The 20,808-nt window shown below is 38.1% G+C and overlaps 1 protein-coding gene across 6 annotated transcripts in view; it reads right to left on the bottom strand.

Moving 5' to 3' along the window:
* Positions 1-20,808, bottom strand: part of KAT6B (lysine acetyltransferase 6B) — a 118,265-nt gene that overhangs the window by 40,976 nt on the left and 56,481 nt on the right. For 4 of the 6 annotated variants that reach the window (XM_037400007.1, XM_037400006.1, XM_037400004.1 and 1 more), the window contains exons 3-8: positions 14,802-14,910; positions 8,276-8,391; positions 8,033-8,114; positions 6,863-6,995; positions 2,345-3,276; positions 1,294-1,415 (exon numbers count right to left, since the gene is read on the bottom strand). In XM_037400007.1, the coding sequence (XP_037255904.1) occupies positions 1,294-1,415; positions 2,345-3,276; positions 6,863-6,995; positions 8,033-8,114; positions 8,276-8,391; positions 14,802-14,910 (1,494 nt within the window). The remainder of the gene's footprint in view (positions 1-1,293; positions 1,416-2,344; positions 3,277-6,862; positions 6,996-8,032; positions 8,115-8,275; positions 8,392-14,801; positions 14,911-20,808) is intronic. The other 2 variants (XM_037400010.1, XM_037400008.1) reach the window with 2 other exon arrangements.

Genomic DNA, 20,808 nt, shown 5'->3' with positions numbered 1-20,808 from the left:
CTTTACAGTTCTGGTTCAAACTCAAAGCTGTCCTTTTGTCAAGACCATGAGAGAGAATCCATCAGCAGAACCCTTCCAGAGTCCTTGGAATTTATCTCTTAACAGTCAACAGTACACTAACACACATTGATCTCTGCTATTGTACTGAAGTGGAGCTGATAAGAGAAGGACTACTGGACTTTAAAGGGCTGGCAAAACTCAAAAAAAGGAAAGGAGGGAGTAACTTCAATGCCACAAATTTTAGAAATCTTACTACCTAACATTTTTGGACTGCGTATGAAAGACAAAGAAAGGATGAGGTGGGAACCATTTCCACTACCCAGCAGAAGTACAAATTAATAATGAAGTTCAATCTTTAAACTTGGTTTGAGTTTGTTGGTTAACACTCTCTAAATTCAAACTATAAAAAGGTCACCACATCGACCCATAGCAAGTAATGCCAGCTCTTGTACACTAAACCTGAAAAAAATTAAGTTAATTCCATTACGGGAAAAAAGTACAAGATGTATTAATTTATGATGCAATTTTAAGAACACATCAGTTGAAACATTACATACATCTCCCTTCTGACCCAGGTTCTCAAAGACACCAGCTGTTCATTTCATAGACACAGAAAAGCCTAAGTGTCTTTTTGCTATAAGAAAATTCAGCTCCCACATCCAACTTCCTAAAAACCCCCTAACAGAAAAAGCTCAGTCTCCACAAGCTTTAGATCACCACTGCATACCTTAAAGAACAGCATTAACACCAGCTCATATAAACACTTTTCGTCAGATTCAGCTCAAATATTTTCATTGCTAGAAAAATCTATGGTATTTAAACTCAAAGTGCATTAAATCATTGGGCAAAATGAAGTTATGAACTCTCTAAACCCAGCTTCCCAATAAACAGTATTTGCTGGGACAGACTTAACTTCTCACAGTGGCTGCTTTATGTACAGAGGAAAATCATCAGGCACAGTCTTACCAACCAGCATCCTCTCGGCCCTGACCACGATGTCATCTACGCTTAATCTCTGTGCTTAATCAGTGGTAGCCCTGTGTCCAAAATGCCTAAGTGTATCTCTCACAACCTATCACGAGCATCACTTATCTGACCCATTCCAGCGTGATGCCTCGTCTCCTATCTACAAGAATCGAACTGTATATATAGTGTCTTCCAAATTAAATTCACAGCAGGCATGACACATTAGCTCAAAAGAAGGATATTCAAAATGAAGATGAATAGACTTATGAAAGTGAACCGAGTGTTTATGTACAAAAATAACTACATTTTATGCAACATGGTTCTTACCTCCAGGGAAAGCTCTCGAGCCTGTTTAAACACTTCCAAATCCTCCTGTGTAACAGTGTCCTTGCTTCCCACCAGAAATACATCCGTATTTTCTTGTTTGATGCTTAGTTTGATTTCAGTATCTGTTATTTAAAACCAGCAAAAAGTTTATTCACAGACATGAAGGTTACACGTGCCTTACCAAAGTGATACTCCTAAATCGAATTGTAGCAACTATAGCTGTCATGAGTCCCCATTTTAACTAAATTTGGGATTACTAAGTAACAGAAATGAAACCTTCCCCCCTTCTTGTTTTGTAGTTTGCTGTTTGCATGAGCTATTTTAGGTACTTGCTTTTGCCTGTCTGTATAAGCCTTTAGAGTCCAGTTCTACTAAATTAGGTTTGAACCTCATGAAATGGAGTATATTCTATCACTAGAACTATGCCATCTGATAAATTCCAGTACGCTCTACAAGGTAAAAATAAAAATAAGAGGAAAAAAAAGTTGCCCTTTAAAGCTGGAGGCCAATGCTAAGCTAAGTTTACATTCAAACATTTATAAATATATTTTTTCTTAAGTAAAAGTAATTATAAAGAAGGTAGTTCACAGCAGTACAGATCAAGTGTTGTGGAGACTGTAGCAGGATGGAATTGTTCATGAAAAAGCAATGGAGCAGAGGGAAATGAATTGAAATGCCCACCATTATAAGCACTGACAGCACACAATCATGACGACAGCACTACTGCCAGAGAAAGGGCAGGGGAAGAACAAGGAAGTAGCATGAAAAGTGGCTACTCATGCGGTACTACACAGCCATAAGCAACATCATGAAGGCATTTGGGGCTCCTAGTGTCACTACAGATGCAAAAAATAATAAATAGGTGGTGTGGTATTAGTCAGAAAAAACATTTTGGAGATTTAGTCAGCATTAGATAAAAGGTCAAAGTTTTGTTGCTTTTGTATGAAAGTGAAGTAAGAACAAGAGAAATAGCTAAGACCTATGTGACAATATTAAGAACTTTGGTTTTGGACGGGACGCAGGTTGGGTTGGCGCTTTGACCTTTGCTTACCATCATCCTGATCAGGTTTAATCCTTCCGTCTGCCAAGCTCCCCTTCCCTGGTGAGGGGGTCCCCATCTGAGGGGTCACTTTATACTTTAATCTGCCTAGAATCCTGTGCTTTTTAAGGAAAGTTGTTCTCTTGAAGTGAGCAATTGCTTTAAAAGCATGTCCTCTAGACACACCCCATCCAGAGGTACAGGCATGAGAAACAAACCTACTCCTAACCTCTTTTTTTCCATAGAAATGGCTATTAGATTTTGACATGGAAGATAATTCTGGTTTACGACGCAAACGCTTGGGTGGTGCATAGCTTGGGTGTCCCTTTTTTCGAGACTGTCCCTGAGCAGTATAGATATGAGAAAGTCCATCAAAGAGTCCCTTTAGCTGACTGTTATTAGGAAGGCTACTAAAAGAGGGTACACTTGACTGACTGCAAGAACTTTGGGGAGAGTTAGAAGAAGTGGAAGTGCTGGATTTTTGCAAACTGGGGCTCTGACCAGAGATGGGGGTTGGGGGTAGAAGTGAAGAAGGTGGAGGTTTTAGCTTTTGTGTGGTACCTGTAGCCAACACAAGAGAAGTGCATGATTGTTTCTGAGAGACCTTTTTCCTTGGACGATAGTGCTTTGAAAAGTCTATTATTTCACCTCGTGATCTGCGACCATCAGGTGATGGTGTAAAGAACTTAGTAAGGCCATCAATGAGCCCTTTGGTTTTCTTGTTAACTTTAAGTGTAGAGGCAGATATGTAGGTGGAGGTGGTGGTGATTTTGGTGGTGGCACCAGGCCGAGTGGGGTCTGTAACAGGCAATCTGCTGCTTGAATCCTTCACAGATGCAGCATGACCAGATGAAGGTGTGGTACAGACTTTAGTCTTTTGACCCCTACCAGGTGACCCCCTTCCTGTGAATGCATTCACGGATCCTTCATCACTGGTTACAGACCTATGCAAAAATTTGGAAAATAAAAGTCAGTATTAAAAATCTGTAACTACCGCCAAATAGTACTACAGTTTATACAAGTTACTTATGCCACTGTACTTAATCTTTAAAGACATACACACTTTGGAAATACATTTCACACTGACATAACATTCAACTACTTTTTTCCCACCTTTTTCTTTTCAGCCCCCTGCCCGCCCGCCTGCCCGCCCCCCTCCCCCCTTTTCTGTAAAAGATAGTCCACAGTCCATACAAACAGAAGCAGCTGCGATAGCAACATCTCACAAGTATACAGCTTCCCCACCTACTTTTGGGCACGACAAACGCATGCCTCTTTGGAGAAAACCATCAGCGTGCTGTCTGAGTACAATAACTATTCCATCACCTCAGAGGTTATTGTACACACAAAGGAGATGCGCATATTCAGGGTTAATAAATTACTGCATATCAAACCACTTCAGACTACGTTTGCTTAAACTGTAGAGAAAGTCTATTAGTCCTTTAAAGCAATACAATCATTTTAAAGATATTACTAATTTTTCCATACTCTGGCTGGGTTATGTATGTCAACACTAGTAGTAAAAATTACCACCAAAGACCTAAAAGCGAAATGAGGTAGTTTATGAAGAGCATTAGAACAAAGCCAAAGAAATAAACTCTTTTCTTTAGAAATTGTAACAATTGCAGAAACAAAAATAGCAAAGGAAAGGAAAGAGCAAAACTGTAAGACCAAGCGGTGTTTGTAGAAAAACCATAAACCTATCAGGCCTAACACAGAAGGTGTTAAGAAGGAAGAGTGGTGAACGTCATTTAAATACCAGGAAGAAAAAAGGCATGCTGAAAGCCAACACTTGTGACAGCAGAAGTACAGGTTTCACTGGTCACTAATGACCCAAGGGAGAAGCAACACTGAAGGATACGCTGAAGAGTGGTATATTGTAAGCATGTATGGACAGAACATTTAAAACTACTTGCAGTAAAAGAAATGGGTATCGCGAGGCACGATCAAATTGCAAATCCAAACAAAGCTATATTGTTGCATCAAATGCTCCCATTCCCTTTTCCATCCTGCTCTTTGAAGTTTGCTTATTGACTTTGCAGTGGAAAGTTTTCTTCCACAGATTTTGCCTTCTTAATTGAGATGCTGAAGTAATTAATTCCAACAGGTTACTTCTAATTAGAGACTGAACAGCCTGGGGCTACCATCTGGTTTACTGAACTCCAAGGGCCCACCAGTTTAAGAACTAGCCCCTTTTCCACTCACACATCCTTAAATTTGGTTACCTCCTAGAAGGCCACAAAACCAAAAATTTCTAAGTCTTTTGAACCCTTTAGTGCCATAAACTTATGTCCATCACAAGACATATTCTCACTACCAGATGTAGTAATCACCATCACTGCCAGAGGCAAACACACACATGGTTTTAGTTAATTCTACACAGTAATTTGCCTGTGAAGGGCTTCCTACAGATGGTCAACAGTCAAAAAATTATTCCAGTACTACTGGACACATTTCCTCTGTACTACACAAAAAGAACTAAGTGGCATTAGCTAACCTTCCTGTATTTCATGTGGCCACACACTTTTATGTGTATGATGCTGTTGTCTTCTGTACCCCACGATCACTTTTAAATAGGATTCCATGAGGAAGAGTATCTTCTCTTATCCCATCGCCTACCTACTATTTTTCCAAAACAAAAATCACTTCATTTTATATAGACATTTAAATGACAGAAATGTGCCCACAGTATTGTAAATATTTATTATATAAAGAGCCCACACACCTAGTACTATTCTAACACGCTCATGTGGCTCCCGTGCTACAAAGAATATAATTGGTTTTATAAACTTCATAAAAATATTCATAATCATAATCCAATGCTAAGAGAACTTCTGCATCCTTTAGTGTGACATTTATTTTAAAAGTTGTGGATCAAAATCCCATTAGAAAAATGCAACAGTAAAACCCTCACTACCTTTCCAACCTTTGTTTTACACGTATGAGGAAGGAGGATACGCAGAATTACTGTGTCACACAGATATTCCTGCTAAATTCACTGTGGGAACCCAAATTAGGGACATGTTTTTAGGAGAAGTACAATGGTAGTACTGTGTTAGAACCCTAACCTCCACTGGAAGGCTTAGGGGTTTCCAAAGGGGTAAAACCAGAGGTGTAGCTAGAGATACAGGGAATATTTTTATTATGCACGCACAATGATATATAGGAAATTCAGCTAAAACACTGAAAGTTGTATGGCTATTTCAGTTACTTTCAAATGCCTAAGTCACTTAGTCAGGAGGAGAATGGAGAAGTAAAAGAATGTTTCACCCACTCTTCCTTTACCCGTGAGCTCTCACGAGCCACTACAACTACATCTTTTACTTTCATGCAGAGCCACACCTCATTCTTGTCCTGTACTAGAGCTTGTACCTTGTCCTAGAGCAACATACGCTGAACTTTAAGACAAGGTCCAAAAAAGCAAGAGAGAGAGGGGGAAAGAGGATGCAGCAAGCTGCACAGCACCAGGTATATCAACTTGACTAGTGTGCTGCACTCCAGTAGTGCAAATATGGGGGTTTTCCTTCTCTTCTTATATGTTGCCTCCACTAGCTCCAAAAATTCTCATTTTGCAAAATGCGAAGTTTTACACCAGCTACTGTGCAACTCTGAAGCATACCAAACACATGCTTAGACTACAGAGAATAATGGTTGGGTAACAGCCACATGACAGAATGAGAAGTAGATAAAGCTGGAAAGCTTTTCAGCTGCTGAGTTGACATGGCCAAACAGATAGTTAAACAGGAAAAGAAAGGCATATGTGGATAGGAACATGTGATGGACGGCAACATGCTACTGGAGTTAACACAGAATCTGCTCCTGTTTTAACACTCAGTGTAAGGTCAACTTGGTATTTGAATGCTACTTAAACAATCCTCTAACCAAGCCTTAACATGTCCAACTGCAGTGTTCCATGGAAAGACAGATGCCAGAAGAATTACAGGACTCTCTTGTCTTATATAAACACATTCCTGAGAAGCAAGAGGAATTGCAACCTCTTTCCCTAGTAACCAGTGGCAGCTTAACAGCAGAACTCAAGGAATACTTTTTTTCGAGTACCACCGAGACCAGAACTTTTGTAGTACTTGCACAGTTTGCTTTTTGGAATGGATTTTGTGAGCTGATACTAACTAATAAAGTCTTTTTTATGCAACTTTTGAACAGGTCTTCGAGCAGAACAGTCTCCTGAAGTTGTATACAAGTAACTCGCTATTATCGAGTAAAGGTAGCTGCGGCGTATGTTACCATACAGACTTCTATTTGCATCTGCTATAGATACAAGTTCTGTTAAAAAATTATGGCACCTAGAAAATTAAGTTACAGGAGTTTTTTCATCACCTTCTGACATGACACAGAAAGCATTCACTATAATTAAGAAGTTATTGACCATTGGGCTGAAAGGGATATACTAGAAAACGCATCTCCTACTTTCCCCAACTTGAAATACAGTTAAAACTGTAGTTAAACCTGCATCAACTCTTATTTGACAATGGTCTCAGAAACATTAAAAACAATTCAAGAGAAACCTACAACATTCGTTGCTTTAGTTTATTTTTCGGTCGTCCAATAGGCTTTGCATATCGTCGCCTTATTTGGGCAGCTTTCTCATGAAGTAGCTTTCTCCCTTTCTTCTTTGGTCTACAGACCTGGCAAATCCACATCCCTACATAAAAGAAAAAAAAAAGTTTAATTGTACACAGTTTGTTTAATTGGTATCACAGGTGTCTACCAAGATACATGACCAATACACAAGGTCAACAAGTTATGAACAGGAGATAGAGAAGGTGAAGTGGACAGAGAAAAGTGATCCATTTCTACCCATGTTTTGAAATTTTTGAAAGCAAAATGCTCATGGCAAGTGGGGGGAGGCAACAAGGATCACAGAAAAAATTGTGATCAAACAGGTTCTTAGAAGAATTCCTGTTCTAGCTTGTTCCTCCTTGTACTACCTAGATCTTTCTTCAGACACAATTAAGATTGTTGTGGGGGGGAAGGGGGGAATTACATGTGGGTTACACAGCAATCTAGGCTACAGTGTGCTACACAAAACACCAAATCGCATCTAGATATCTTCGCTTTAATGTAGAACAACTTATTTGGCATCCTTTTAATTTTAGGTGACCATGTCTGAACACTTCATTTATTCTAGATAAGGCTAGGGATTTTGGAGGGGGGAAGGCTGAAAAACCTTTAGTGTAACTTTAGGATTAAATAGAGAAAGCCATAAAGATGTGAGAGCAGAAGTGAGGAGTGCTCTATATCAAAGATTTATAGAGATCAGAAAACCTGAAAACACAGGTGTTTTGTTTGTTTGCCTGTTATTTTAAATTACTCTTACAAAAGGCATGAAGCAGCAGGCTCTTTCACCCACTCTAAGGATTTCTTTGTCCGTGCATATACACCAAACATTTTACAGACTTCGTAAAACTTCATCTTCAATAAACTGGTCAACAGCTCAATACACAGTGAATTCATCTGGTCAACTAACCACAGACATTTACTATTTTCCTGAGAAAGAAAATATCTCAAGTAAAGAAAAATAACACTGGCTTTGACATGATTGAAATAATAATGTTTACCAACGCAAAAAAAAAAAAAAAAAAAAAAAAAAAAATCAGCATGCTCAAGACCTTTTGGTCACTTAGTGTATGAAAAGACTGTGAAGGAAAGTATTTTCATTGAATGGATTTTTATTATCACCTTTTGGCATTCTGGAAAGTGGTGGGTCACAGCACTCCATGTGGAACCCTCTATCACAGGAGTCGCAAAAAAGCATGTTATCCTGAAGGGAGGCAAAGGGAGAAGGGGGGAGGAAGAGGAGAAAACACACTTAATACAGCATTGCTTTAAGTTGTACATCAGTGATTTGTATTTGGATACGTGCTAAGTGCAAAGCTACAGTAAACAAAGAAAAGTCACGTAACATTCAACAATCTAACTTACTGCATTTTTGCCTTGGATCCTACATGCACTGCATGTCTTGCATTCAATACACTGCCATCTTAAGGCCTTCACATTTGTTGTTAACTCAGGACAGAATTTCAAACATGATGGATGTCCTAAAAAAGCCAAAATATTTAAAGCTTGAGATAAGATTGGCAAGATTGACCAAGTTCAACAGGACGTTACCAGCACCACCACAACCATGCGAGCACCAGCTGTTTTTAGCACTTTGGAACACATTATTTAACTTATCTACTTCATACAAAGATACAAAATAACTGCCGTAAAACTCACTTATGAAGACGGGTAGAAAGTTGACTTCTACTCTAACTGACACCTGTGAATGGTCTACACAAGCACCTGAAATGGAATTTTTATTTTCAATAGTAATTTCCACAGCATATTAAACTGCCATTTGTTCTGAAATTTTTTTTTTCAAAAAAGTTGATCCCACTCTCCTTCCATAGCAGCACAACATAAACAGAGGAAATCTTTAGATAAAACAGTGTTATATTTTCTATACATATGAAGTGTCTACCAGAGAAACTTAACAGTCAAACTATACGAATTTTTCATTCCAACTTATTTAATTCTATACAAACAACAATTTCAGAGCAGTAAAAAGGAGGAAAAAAAGAAAAAAAAGGGAAGCTGGCAACTGGCACAAGAAAAACTTGCTGCAAAGGAAGATTTAAAACAACGTAAGGGAGAGTAGCTGAGCTACCACCTCCATGAAACTATGTTTTATTCCCTGGCAGGACCATCCTCTTTTCATGGTAGCCCAGAAGGCCTACGTAGCTTTTCCAATTAATGCAAGAGAGCAGACAACCGAACACATGCAACACCTTAGGCAATACTGGCAGTGATTTTTCACATCTTCAACAACCTCAATAAAGCTTACCTGTAATCCAGAAAAGAGAAAAGCACTGCTAAATAGGAAGGGATAAACCTTCCCAGGGAAACACTTTTTACCAGTACTATATTCAGAGATTATCAATAACATGAACCCACAAGCTGTCAGAGGGATAAGAATCCCTGATGCCATGCTGCACTTATAGATGGCTGCAGAGATGTGATGCACATGAAGGATGCTTTCTTCTCACTGTCACTCAGGATATGTGCCTTCTTCTAGGTAATGGCCTAACCATGGTGATTCACACTTTCTCCATCTGCTGTTTCTCAGCTCAAGACTGAGCTAAACCATCCCAAAGAATACAGGCTAACCCATGAGCATTTGCTATGAGCATGAGCTCTTCTGAGGCATGAATGGCGAAGACGACCAACATAAAAGCCACCTCAGTAAGTAGAAACTTCAGATTTTATTTCTGTTTATTTTGTGTACCCAAGGCTTTAATCCACTTTTTGTTGGACTTTAAAAGACAACTTAAATTGTGTAAACATAGCATATTCTCAAAATAAAATGCAGGAATGTGATCTATTAGTAAAGAACAATCAATAAAATTGAAAGAGTAATGTCAAAACCAAATACATTGGAGAAACATTGACATTTGATTCCTAATATACAATTTAAGACAAACAATATTTTTGTGGTTAAAACCAACTATGCACTTAAAGTGACAAACATATTCTTTAACTGCATAGTTGAGTTCAACGCTACACTGATCCCTTCAATGAAGCTTAACAAGTGCTTCGTTTAAAAAATACATGCTAAGAAATAAGAAAAAAGCTCTCTAGAGTGGCTGACATTAATAATCAATATCACAGAAAGACTTATTTCATCAACCATGATTTAACAACTATATTAACACATTAAAGTGCAATCATACACCAATTACCTCCATATAAGCACATTTAATTCCCGTTATCTACCCTGCACAGAAGCGATTTACTTCAAGTAGCAAGTAATTTGTCATTTAAGTTGTTGACTTTTACTTTGCCTTAAGTAAATAACTAAGAAGTATAAACATAAGAAACACCCATTCTCAAGGCTTGGTAACTATGCACCATTTAGGTCTAACAGGGGTTACTTTATTTCTCTGTCATCCACCAACGTAACATTGCTCATTCAAGCAACCCCACAGCTAAATACATTTGTTAATATCCTTAAGTGTTAGATTTTATTACCTGAGAAAAAAATAAAGGAAAAAATAATCCATTGGTACTAAATACGAAGATTCTACCTGCAACTCCAAGTCCTTGAGCCACAAGTAACTAAAGGCTGGAAGAGTACAAATGGTAGTCATCGCTATGCATTTGCCATGCTCTTTTACTGTCATTTAGGTATGCACTAGCAGAGACAGCACAGAAATGTTCAGATTTCAATATACCATACAGTATTGTTCTTTAACATTGTGTAATACACTCAATTTTGGACATAAATCAACATAAGTGCAAACATAACAGTAACAAGTAGAGAGTAACGTCTACCAGACATGAAGTGGTGAATCAACACTGGTTTCACTTTTAAAAGGGACTCTTTTTAACTGCTTTTGTAGTTTAACAGATTTCTGTAGTCAGTTAAATTGAGTCTCTGTGACCTTCAGTGATTTTACAGCTAGTTTCTTTAAATTTGAAAGAGCTGTAGAGGGAAAGCATGTTTCTGGCTTCAAAATTCGCACTATTTCAGCTCTAACTGATCTAAACTGAAATCAAGAAGTTACTATCTTCTCCATATCCAGAAGCTGGTGCATCTGCCAAGAGGTTTTCAACACTTGATCAGACTCCAGTTTGAAGTGTTTCAGATGGTAATTTCTCCCGGTTCAATCACTTGACTTTCATTTAAACCTCAGCAGCATCAATATTTTAATGTAGCACACACATTTAACAGATCATTGGAAATTCAGACCTTTGAAAACTGGCACTTTCCAACACGAGTATATATAGCCTTACTTTAAAATAAAGCTATTAAAAATTAAACACTTGGAAATTCATTCCTATCCATCCCAGTAAGAAAATGTTAAAAGTTTGTGATACATTGATCTGGCAGAAATAGTTGAGATCAGGAAGTTAAACCAGAATGTCTCACTCCTTTTTCACCGAATGCAACTCCTTTTATCTGCCCACTTTTGTTTCTTCATTGCAAATTTGGGTCTTGTATATTCTTCAAAAAGTTTGACAAAACAACTAGGTTGGTTTTTTTTTGAACTACAAGTATTGTATCAGTGACAACAATTACATACAATGCTAAAATTAGATATGCCAATATCTCCAGTTATTTTAAACTTTGATACAAATGTTGGGTACTAACGTGTAAGACAGTTCACAAAAAAACCTTTGTGCTCGATGACCTTTTAGGCAGAAAGCATTATTTATTTAGGGTAACTTTAGCTATAAGCAGTGAGGATCACTGCACCTACCTTGGGCACATAGCAGGTTTTTCCACCTGTGGGTTTCTTAGCAGTTAATTTCATGCAACTAGCCAACATCCTTCCACAGACTGCAATTAAGGCAATTCCCATATTCCCTTATTCTTAAAGCATACCCTAAATCTCATTTATAAAGCAATCTCTGCACAGTCCTTCCCAAATGTTTTCTGACCCTATTCCTCTTGACCTGAGGACCTGAGTCCGCTGTCTTTGTTCTGCTTTCCTGCCCCCCCATCCAATTTTCATCAGTAACCTTCTTGTCTTCTCAGCCTAACATACTATTAGTTTGAAAGGACAGTAACCACAGGTATTCTTAGTTTTAGCTGTTTTTTCCCCTTTTTTAAAACATCTATTACAGTTCCTCAGTAACTCAACATTTTTTTAATCCTCTAAAACTTCAACTCCCTTTTAAAATCTGTCAGCAGCAGCTCTTAAAATTGCTTCTGCACCACTCAATTGGCAAAACAGAAGTAGAGTTCAGTTCCAGTTCTCAAGTCTACTGACTTTTCAAAATCAAAAGGTAGGGGAAAGGGGGGTGGGGGGTGGCGGGTGCAGGGAGGGGAGGGGAGCGGGATGGGATGTCAGACCGACAGACAAGGGATGGACATCAACCTACCAAAAAAAAAACCCCAACCCAACAAACAACAACAAAAAAAAAACCACACAAAAACAAACAAGGAGAGTGTTTGCTTTTGTAATAGGATTTGTTTTCTCACATCTGACATCCCTCATCTTACTCCTTTAGAAAATACCCTGTGCAACATGACACAGCGGTCCATTTCCACCACTCAAATACATTAACCATCCAAATGCCACAAAATACAAGCAGTACCAATGACATTCCCATCTATCCAGATAGTTTCTGCTTTCAGAATGCAGAGGCGTTACCTGAAGAGACACAAGCAACTCACACAAAAACGTTAAGGAGAGCAGACGTGCCAGTAGTGGGCACTGCAATTTAATCTCTGATCAACTGAACAATATACTTGAACACGCAATTTCTCTTATGTTTTGTTAGACAGCAAGACCAGCTTTGAGATTCACTGCTATGTGCAAAATCACAAATCCAATTACAATAAACCTCCACTTGAGTGAGGTTTTGTTATTTATAACTTGCACTGAGATTGGTTTTTATTTTAGTGTAGGCATCAGTAGCTAAAGTTTAACCATCCAGCAATCCGATTGGCAGTCTCAACATTTCATTCTTTTTATCTAATACATCTGAGGAACTAATTAAAGATAATTTAGTCTTAATGAGGCAGAGAGAATGTATCAGTGTTAATTCAAATGGAAGCTGATCCATGAAAGTCAAGACTTGCAGTTCTAAAGCATCTTAGACATACCAGGGGATTATTACACAACAGAAAAATAGCTGATATCTAAGCTCACCTGATTTATGTAAACTCTGCATACTAAATTCTAGCCAAACACAAATCCTATTAAATATCCAAATACTAGAATGCATACTGGAAAATACAGTCAATCTGTAAGCCATCGAAGGAAGACAGTTTAAAGTCTATGGGGTTTGGTTTTGCACACTGGGGTGAAAAAGCCACTTCCTTACTTCACCGTTTAATCATTTGCTTGAATATACTAAAAAACCAATACATTGGTTAAAATACAAAGTATCTGTCTGGGGCGACAGATTCAGAAGCACACAATCAAGAGCATATCCTGATTAACTGAAGACACATTTGTGATCCGCATCGTTTTGCTTTTACTCCAGTACTTAGGCAGCTATCACCATACCCAAGACAGACTATCTTCAGCACACCTACAAAACGATAACACACGTGGACTCTGAAGGCAAAGACATCAGAACAGTATTTTCACTTCCAGCCTTCTCAGAAGCAGCACTGACTTACACGGACCCTACTGTTTCTCTACTCACTTCCCTCTTCTTCATTCTGGCATATAAATTGGTACAGCTCTGCAGTGAACTGGACTGGGAAACCTATCAGACTTGTCTTTCCGATCAGACTTGTCTTTCAACCACATTTGTCCCTCAATCCAGTTTATATGTGACCAGGTGCCACCACAACGGGGTAGCAGCAAGCAGCTGGATGGTGCAGCTTGTGACTTTAAGCAGCGCTGGTATTTCATCTCTGAGCTGGGATGGGATGGTCTACATCACAAAGCTTTACCAGAAGTACTTCCCAATGTAGCTGTAAGCTTATGGAAGCAAAAGTCTTCTTACTGGCACAGCTAAACAAAAGCAGTCCACTCACCTGACAAACTACACTAACCAAATAATTCCTCTTCCAGCATAATGTTATTTTCCACAGGGGATTTTTTCAGAATAGCTAAACTGATCATTTTCACATCCAGAATGCTACAGCTGCGCCAAACAAAAGCTTTATGGCATGGAGTTGCTGAAGAGATCCGCCCAAGTTTTTTAGCCAAATCCCTCTGTAAATCAGGAATAACCTAGGCCAAGAATACGTTTGGTATCATCCGTACACAAACACTGCACAAAGCAACGGCATGCATACAGTACGTTAGAGTATAGTCATTTTCCAAATTAACCTAGTTGCTCACTTTAAGGGAAGCACCTGCTTTCAGAACAGCCACATAGAATCTGCAAGAACTGCTGCAACACACAGGAGCAAGGTCATATATATATATGTATATATGATCAGTAGAGAATCGCTCTCTTGTGCCTGACAAGTAGCAGGTGCCTAACAGCTTTAGTATGTTATTTGAAATACTATTCAAATTCCCACCTGAGTAACAAAATAATTTTATTTAAAAAAATGAATTGGATACATAAGACAGGCCAACAGCAAAGACTGCTACACAGTCTTTATTATGATGATTATTTCTCAGCTTCCGAAATGTTGCAAATCCGTGCAAGTAAAATTCTTGACCATCATTTGATGTCACAAGGCAGAACTGAGTTTTCAGATCAAACACAGATCCCAAACAGTAACAGAATACCTGTATTTTACAAGTGTGGTGCCCCTATTAATCTACTCAGCAGATCTATACTTTTGGCATAAAGGTGAATTCACCTATCTCATTCATGGCTACTGAGATGACAAAATTTTAGTTAAAAAACATAGTTCCATCCCCCACTTTGTTTCAGTTCTCAATCTATGTCTAAAGAGAGGATGACATTAAGAAGTCTAAAACAGTTTTAATACCTTACACCCAAACTTAAACAGAAACATTTCTAGTATTTAAAAAGTCAGCCAACTTACCGCTGCTGCCACAGTCTGCACAAGATAACAGCTCTTCTGGTTTTTTTTCACGATTTGACTCTTTCGTTCCCAAACAAAAGCTACATATCGGGATGGGATCAGCTCGTGGCTAGATTTAAAAATAAATAAGACAGAGTTAGCTAGGGGGGAAAAAAAGCCTCAGTGATCTTTTCTTTCACTTTTACCTGACATTTTGTTGTACCAGATATTAAGACATACATCCATTTTACTAACTCTAGAATAACAAAAATTATTATCTTATTTCATAAATGTTAACTTGGCCCATAATAAACAACCTTGTGTACTAATCCATGTAACCCTCTCCAAGACTAGTGGTTAACAAACATGAGGCAAAGTAAGAACTTAGGATACTATTCTTGAACACACAACTTTGACTCCAGAACACAATCACTTGTTCTTCAAGATGCAGTAGTGCTCAAAGATTAAGATGCAAACTGGTCTTTATTATACATTAGTATATAGCTCCTGTCCACAAGAAAACAGGAACTTTTACAAAGACTCTCAAACATAAGACATACTTTTATTACTTTTCCATCCAACACAACTCACATCTGAGAAAATATGCCATTTTAGGATAACATTCAACAGATTAACAGTTATCCTTTCCAGTCTGATGGGTCCCATCAGCTATGACACATAAACAGAATAAAAAACCATGCAATTTTTTCGAAGTCTGGAACCAAGACACAGAACCTTTTTCAAAGACTTAAGAATGGATACAAATTTACTTCCTGATCCTCCTCATCTGCTATGTGACAAACTATCAGAACAAATACACCAAAGCAGTTTCTGCAGTTTTAGAGCTTTCATGTTACCTGCATCATCCAAAGGCTTCATGTATTAATGGCTACACAGAAGTTTACCTGTAAACAGATCTGAAACCAACAGAATGATACACAACTCTTGCTTCAAGTGGGATACTTTTACCTTCCCAGACTAGCTTCTAGCAGCTAGCACCGCAACAACTCAAAAATTACCAGCTTTTCCACAAATCCATGGTTTCCAGATTCAGCTAAGCAATGCCATTAATTTTCTGTATCAGAGTAATTATTTGTTGGTTTCACCTTCAATTTTTACATTTCCAGGCTATGTCACAAAAGCTGACAGACTGTCTTCACTTGACCTAATTAATCTGTGTCTCATTACAGTTCTGGGAAGTAGGGAATGCTTGTTTTTAAGGGTATTCTTGACAAGGCATCAGTTCCATGGAGATATGCCCTTATACCTCAACACAATGCAATACAGAAATACTGAAACTAGGTTTACTTTATTAAGCTTCAGGATCATCTTAAATCAGGTAGCAGATTCCAAAGAATACTGACACCAGCAAGGTAAAGTTGCCCTACCCAGACAAGAGGAGCACATGTATCCTCACCCTAGCCTACAAGAACTTCCCATATAAACATAGCCTGAGGCATAGTACTTTCTCTGAAAGCTTAGCCTTCAGAAGGTCTGCTCGCTGTTCATCTCTTCACAATCCAGTTATCGGGACACTGACGTACTCTTATACCCCAAAGAATATATATAGAAGATGACCAGAGACTAATACTTTTTGCAAGTGTGGAGATGTTTGTTCTCTTCCATAAACTACAGAAGGGAACCGCACTATTGCCTTCTTGTAACTAAGAGGAGCAAACATCATCTGCGGTCCTTAGTCCTATTAAAACCACCATTATGGATTATATGGACAGCTGAAATATTGAATTACTATCTGGACAAAAGTAATTGTTGAAATTATAAAACTGGCAGTTCTCCTATTTAGTCATGCTGCAAAAATTTTTTTAAAAAATTACTGATATTCTTTGACTGTTTTGGCAGGACAGCATTGAACGAGATCTATGTTTCTACAGGTGGGAAAGGACATGCCAACTACTTGCAGAATTCTTCACTGGCAAGTTAAAAACAATGCATATAGAAATAAAAGAGAACGTGTTACTTACTCATCTTGCCAGTAAGATATCGTAATTCAATGTATCCATTCCATCATTATACTTTTAAACAGACTTGTATTTGGAGCAAAGTGATATTAAAAAAAATAAACTACACCAATCATCATCATCATCAGGAAAATGGCCCAGAGCTACCCGAACACAACTGTTCACTTGCAGCATCTTGTGGACACTTCTTAACTGCTACTTAAAATTTAATACAGATAATTTTAAAAGGAAGATTAGTCTTTTAGTGGAATCCAGTAGAAAAATCTCCTCTTGACAACCATACCATTCTCTCTCTCTTTGATATAACAGTGCTTTAGCCACTTCAGAAAGGGTTTGCTCTGATAAATAATTTACAAAACATCACATATCATTCAAATCCAGGTCCGCAATCTCATTTATCTTTCCAGGATTCTTTTTTTTCTTGCTCTAGGAAAAGACATGGCCATTAGCCAACATTCATTTAGTTCCCTATTTCAACCCTCCCCCCCCCCCCCCCCCTTTTTTTTTTTTTTAAACAGAAGGTAAAATAAAGGACAAAGGTTGTTGGCAGTTCAGGGCTACAAAGACTGATGTTCCCATACCAAACCTAATAATAGAAATCTTGCAAATCCTATCACTTCACACACAAGTTTTCAAAAAACTTACAGGCTCCAGTATATATTTTGAAGCCATTTACATTAATAACTATATTACTGAGTCTGATCTCTGAGCTACTGAAAGTTAAATACACATTCTTGTCAGCTCAGTAAACAAAATATAGTTTCATATTGCTTTAGCTTGCACAGTCAAAGCAAAACTATATTCATACTGGTAGTATTATTTCTGGCTTACAACTGCCTCAACTAGGATAAATTAGGTGGGGTTTGGGTTGGTTTTTTTCTGTTTTCTTGGGGGTGTTTTTGTTTGGTTGGGGGTTTTTTGTTTGTTTGTTTGGATTTTTTTGGTTGGTTGGTTTGTTTTTTTGACTGGGTCAGAATACAATCCAAACAGAAATGCATCTCCTACCTGTGTATCGTTTCTTAATCACTCGTGTATCTTCTGAAGTATAGCAATAAAGTACTGAAATATAGCAATGACTAGTCACCAGGAAGGTTAAATCCATTTCACCTCTTACAGAACTAGTACGGCCAGTTATTCAACACTGCAGTATTTTCTACCAGAAAAACTAGAAATATTTTTCTTGTTATTCAACCTCAGTTTAAAAGGAAAATAATTTTTTCATTTAATATTAATTACATTGATTTACAAAAAGTTTAAAAGATACGGCTTCCGCTCTGTCACTGAAGACAGTATGTTACCGGATCAATGTTATTCAGACCTATTATTTCTTCAATAGGCCTAATCAATGAGAAGAATGGTTCTTTGCTTTAATTTTGGGAAGAAGGTAAATTACAACTTTCAAAAGGGTATACTTTTCAAGGTCACTAGAATTTGTACAACCAAATTTAAAAGGCTGCCCTGTTCACATAACTGTATTTCCAATTGTAGTAAGGCAAATTTGCAGAAAATTCATACCTTACGCCAACATGCAGTTGCATCAAATAACTGAAGCATCACAAAAAGCAGTCAAGAAATAGGCTTTAAAAAAAATTATTATACATTGTAGAACAATAACAGACCATCAACTCGGCACCTGTAAAGCTGTTTTTTAACTCCCAATTAGAAATTAAGCAATACTTATTTAAGCATCATACGTCCAACTATCATAATCAATCCTTTAAAAGATCGTACATTTAACCATCACAATGCATCAATCCTCTAAACAGCATTAAAACCAAGAACCATATCACAGTATTTTTACTGCCATGAGTAATTCTGGCTCAGAAACCCTTGTGATGCACACACTGTGATCATCTGCCCAAGTTTACATCCTCAGTTTCCTACACGAAGTAGGAAAGAAAGGATTATGTTGTAAAATATAGAATATCATTAGTTCTAAACAGACTGTATTAGTTTACGCTGACAGTTTGGTAGGAGATACCTATTTACTCCTGCTACTCACGTAGCACAAATGTTAAACCAGACATTATTTTTAACATTCACAATAGGAAGTCTCAAATGTATCTCCCCTTCCCTTCAGGCAAAAATGCAGAGGCCAGGTTATTCCTATAAACAACCACCGACTGCAGCTGATCAGAACACTGTCATAAATGCTGCGTGAACCAGAAAAGCTATGCAGGTACATCATCAAGAGACTGGCTTACTAAAACGAGTATCACAGGCTATTTGGCAGGCCCCAGTCAGTGTCTCTGCTTTAGGCATTATATAAACCCATGCTCTGATCTCATAAATGCACCACCTTCCTAAAAAGGCCACTGAAAAGATAAAGGAAGAAGCAAGGTCTTCTGCTCAGTTGTGGTATACCACATAGCCTACAATTTTTTTGTGCTGCACAAAAGACCCCACGAAACAACCAAATTATTGGAACAAGTATCATGTTCAACTGCCTGTCATTAAAGCATATAGAAAGACTGAAGACCATCAGATGTCCAGGTCTGAAAGTGACTGCCTTTTATTGGGAGGGCAATGCACATCTATTAATGATTTCACCTCAGCATGCCTATATAACCTCAACCTGAGTGATGACAGAAGGAAGATATCTGAGCTGTTAGCCCACCATGTAAAGTAGGAATGCACAAACAGCAGAATAAATCACGGGATCAGGGGCGGGCGGGGTGGCAGGCAAGGGGAGACTGCAGGTTGGTGCAGTAGGTGAGGTGGAGAAAGGTAACATCACAGCTCATCCTCCTGCATGCTTTTGACACACAGTAGAAAAAAGTAAGGAAGAGCAACCACCCGCCTAACAAAGGAAAAAAGAAAATGCATGAGTGACATCATTCAACCATAAAGAATCTAAAATATCATCCAAGTTTAACATCTGGCAGAGCAGAAAGACCAGGAATTAAAGAGCAGAGATTAGTGTTTCCAGATTTGGGTTACTGCAGCAATTGGGGGGGGAAGCCTACCCAAGGAATACTGTGAGGTTTTCAGGCCTAAGAAGGATGCTAGCCCCATGTCCACCGACTGGTAAGGACTCAGAGTGCCAAAGATGTCAGTGGAACACTGGATGCTACAGCAAAACCTTACCTTAAAAATTCGTGTTCTTCCCCTACACCCCAATCTTTATGTTAGAATAAGCACCCCCCCAAATGTAATTTCACAACATTTACAGTTTTACACCCATTTTAGACAATAATTGCTAATGTTTATCCTAACACTTAAGACTGCTTTCACTGAAAATTACATGAAAATGTGCACACTGTATTTTGATTATAGTGTCATTGTTTCAGTCGCTTCAGAAAACAACAAGAAAAACCATGCTTAGTAAGTTTGTCCTACAGAGAAAGACTTGGTAAATAACAAAAAATACTGGTTTTGGCAACTTCAGGAAGTATTTGGTCATTGAACAAAAAAAAAAAACAAACACACACACACACCGTAACAAACAACCACAAATTTCAACTATGTAGCAAAGTTTACAAGTTCTCAAAGATTAGGGACCCGCTATCGGCACTGCTTTCTCACAGCCTTCATGCATACTGCAAACCCTGAGATTGGTCCACACAAAAATCATACTAATTTAGAAACAACAACATAGTCTTAGTATTTGGATACACTACAGCAGTTGCCATATTGAAGCAAAGACTTAGAAGTAATTTATGCAACCAGTAAATTATGTTGTTTATTTTAATGAATCACAACTATCTATTCTGAGAAACTAACAGGTTTTGCTACTGCGTAAAATGAACCCTTGGTAAAAATTCAGCTGGACTTCTGTTACCTTGTGCCAGAATTTGTCTCAAAACTCTGGTCCAAACATCACAATTTTTTCCTACTGTAGTTTCTGTGCTTGTGGAATTGACATGCTCATCTGACTACAGTTACCATTCCCATGAAACTCTTAAAGCATTTAGCACGTTCTAACATCCCAACCCCAAAAAAGTCATATTGTTAAGTCCTGAGAAGTCTTTTTTTTTCAGTATGCCAAGTTACCTACAACTGTAAATCTCACTGAAAGCAAGGAGATTACTATTTGCATTGCTATAGCA

Source organism: Falco rusticolus, chromosome 9, assembly GCF_015220075.1.
Source record: "Falco rusticolus isolate bFalRus1 chromosome 9, bFalRus1.pri, whole genome shotgun sequence".
NCBI lineage: Eukaryota > Metazoa > Chordata > Aves > Falconiformes > Falconidae > Falco > Falco rusticolus.
This window is presented reverse-complemented; position numbering and strand designations above follow the sequence as displayed.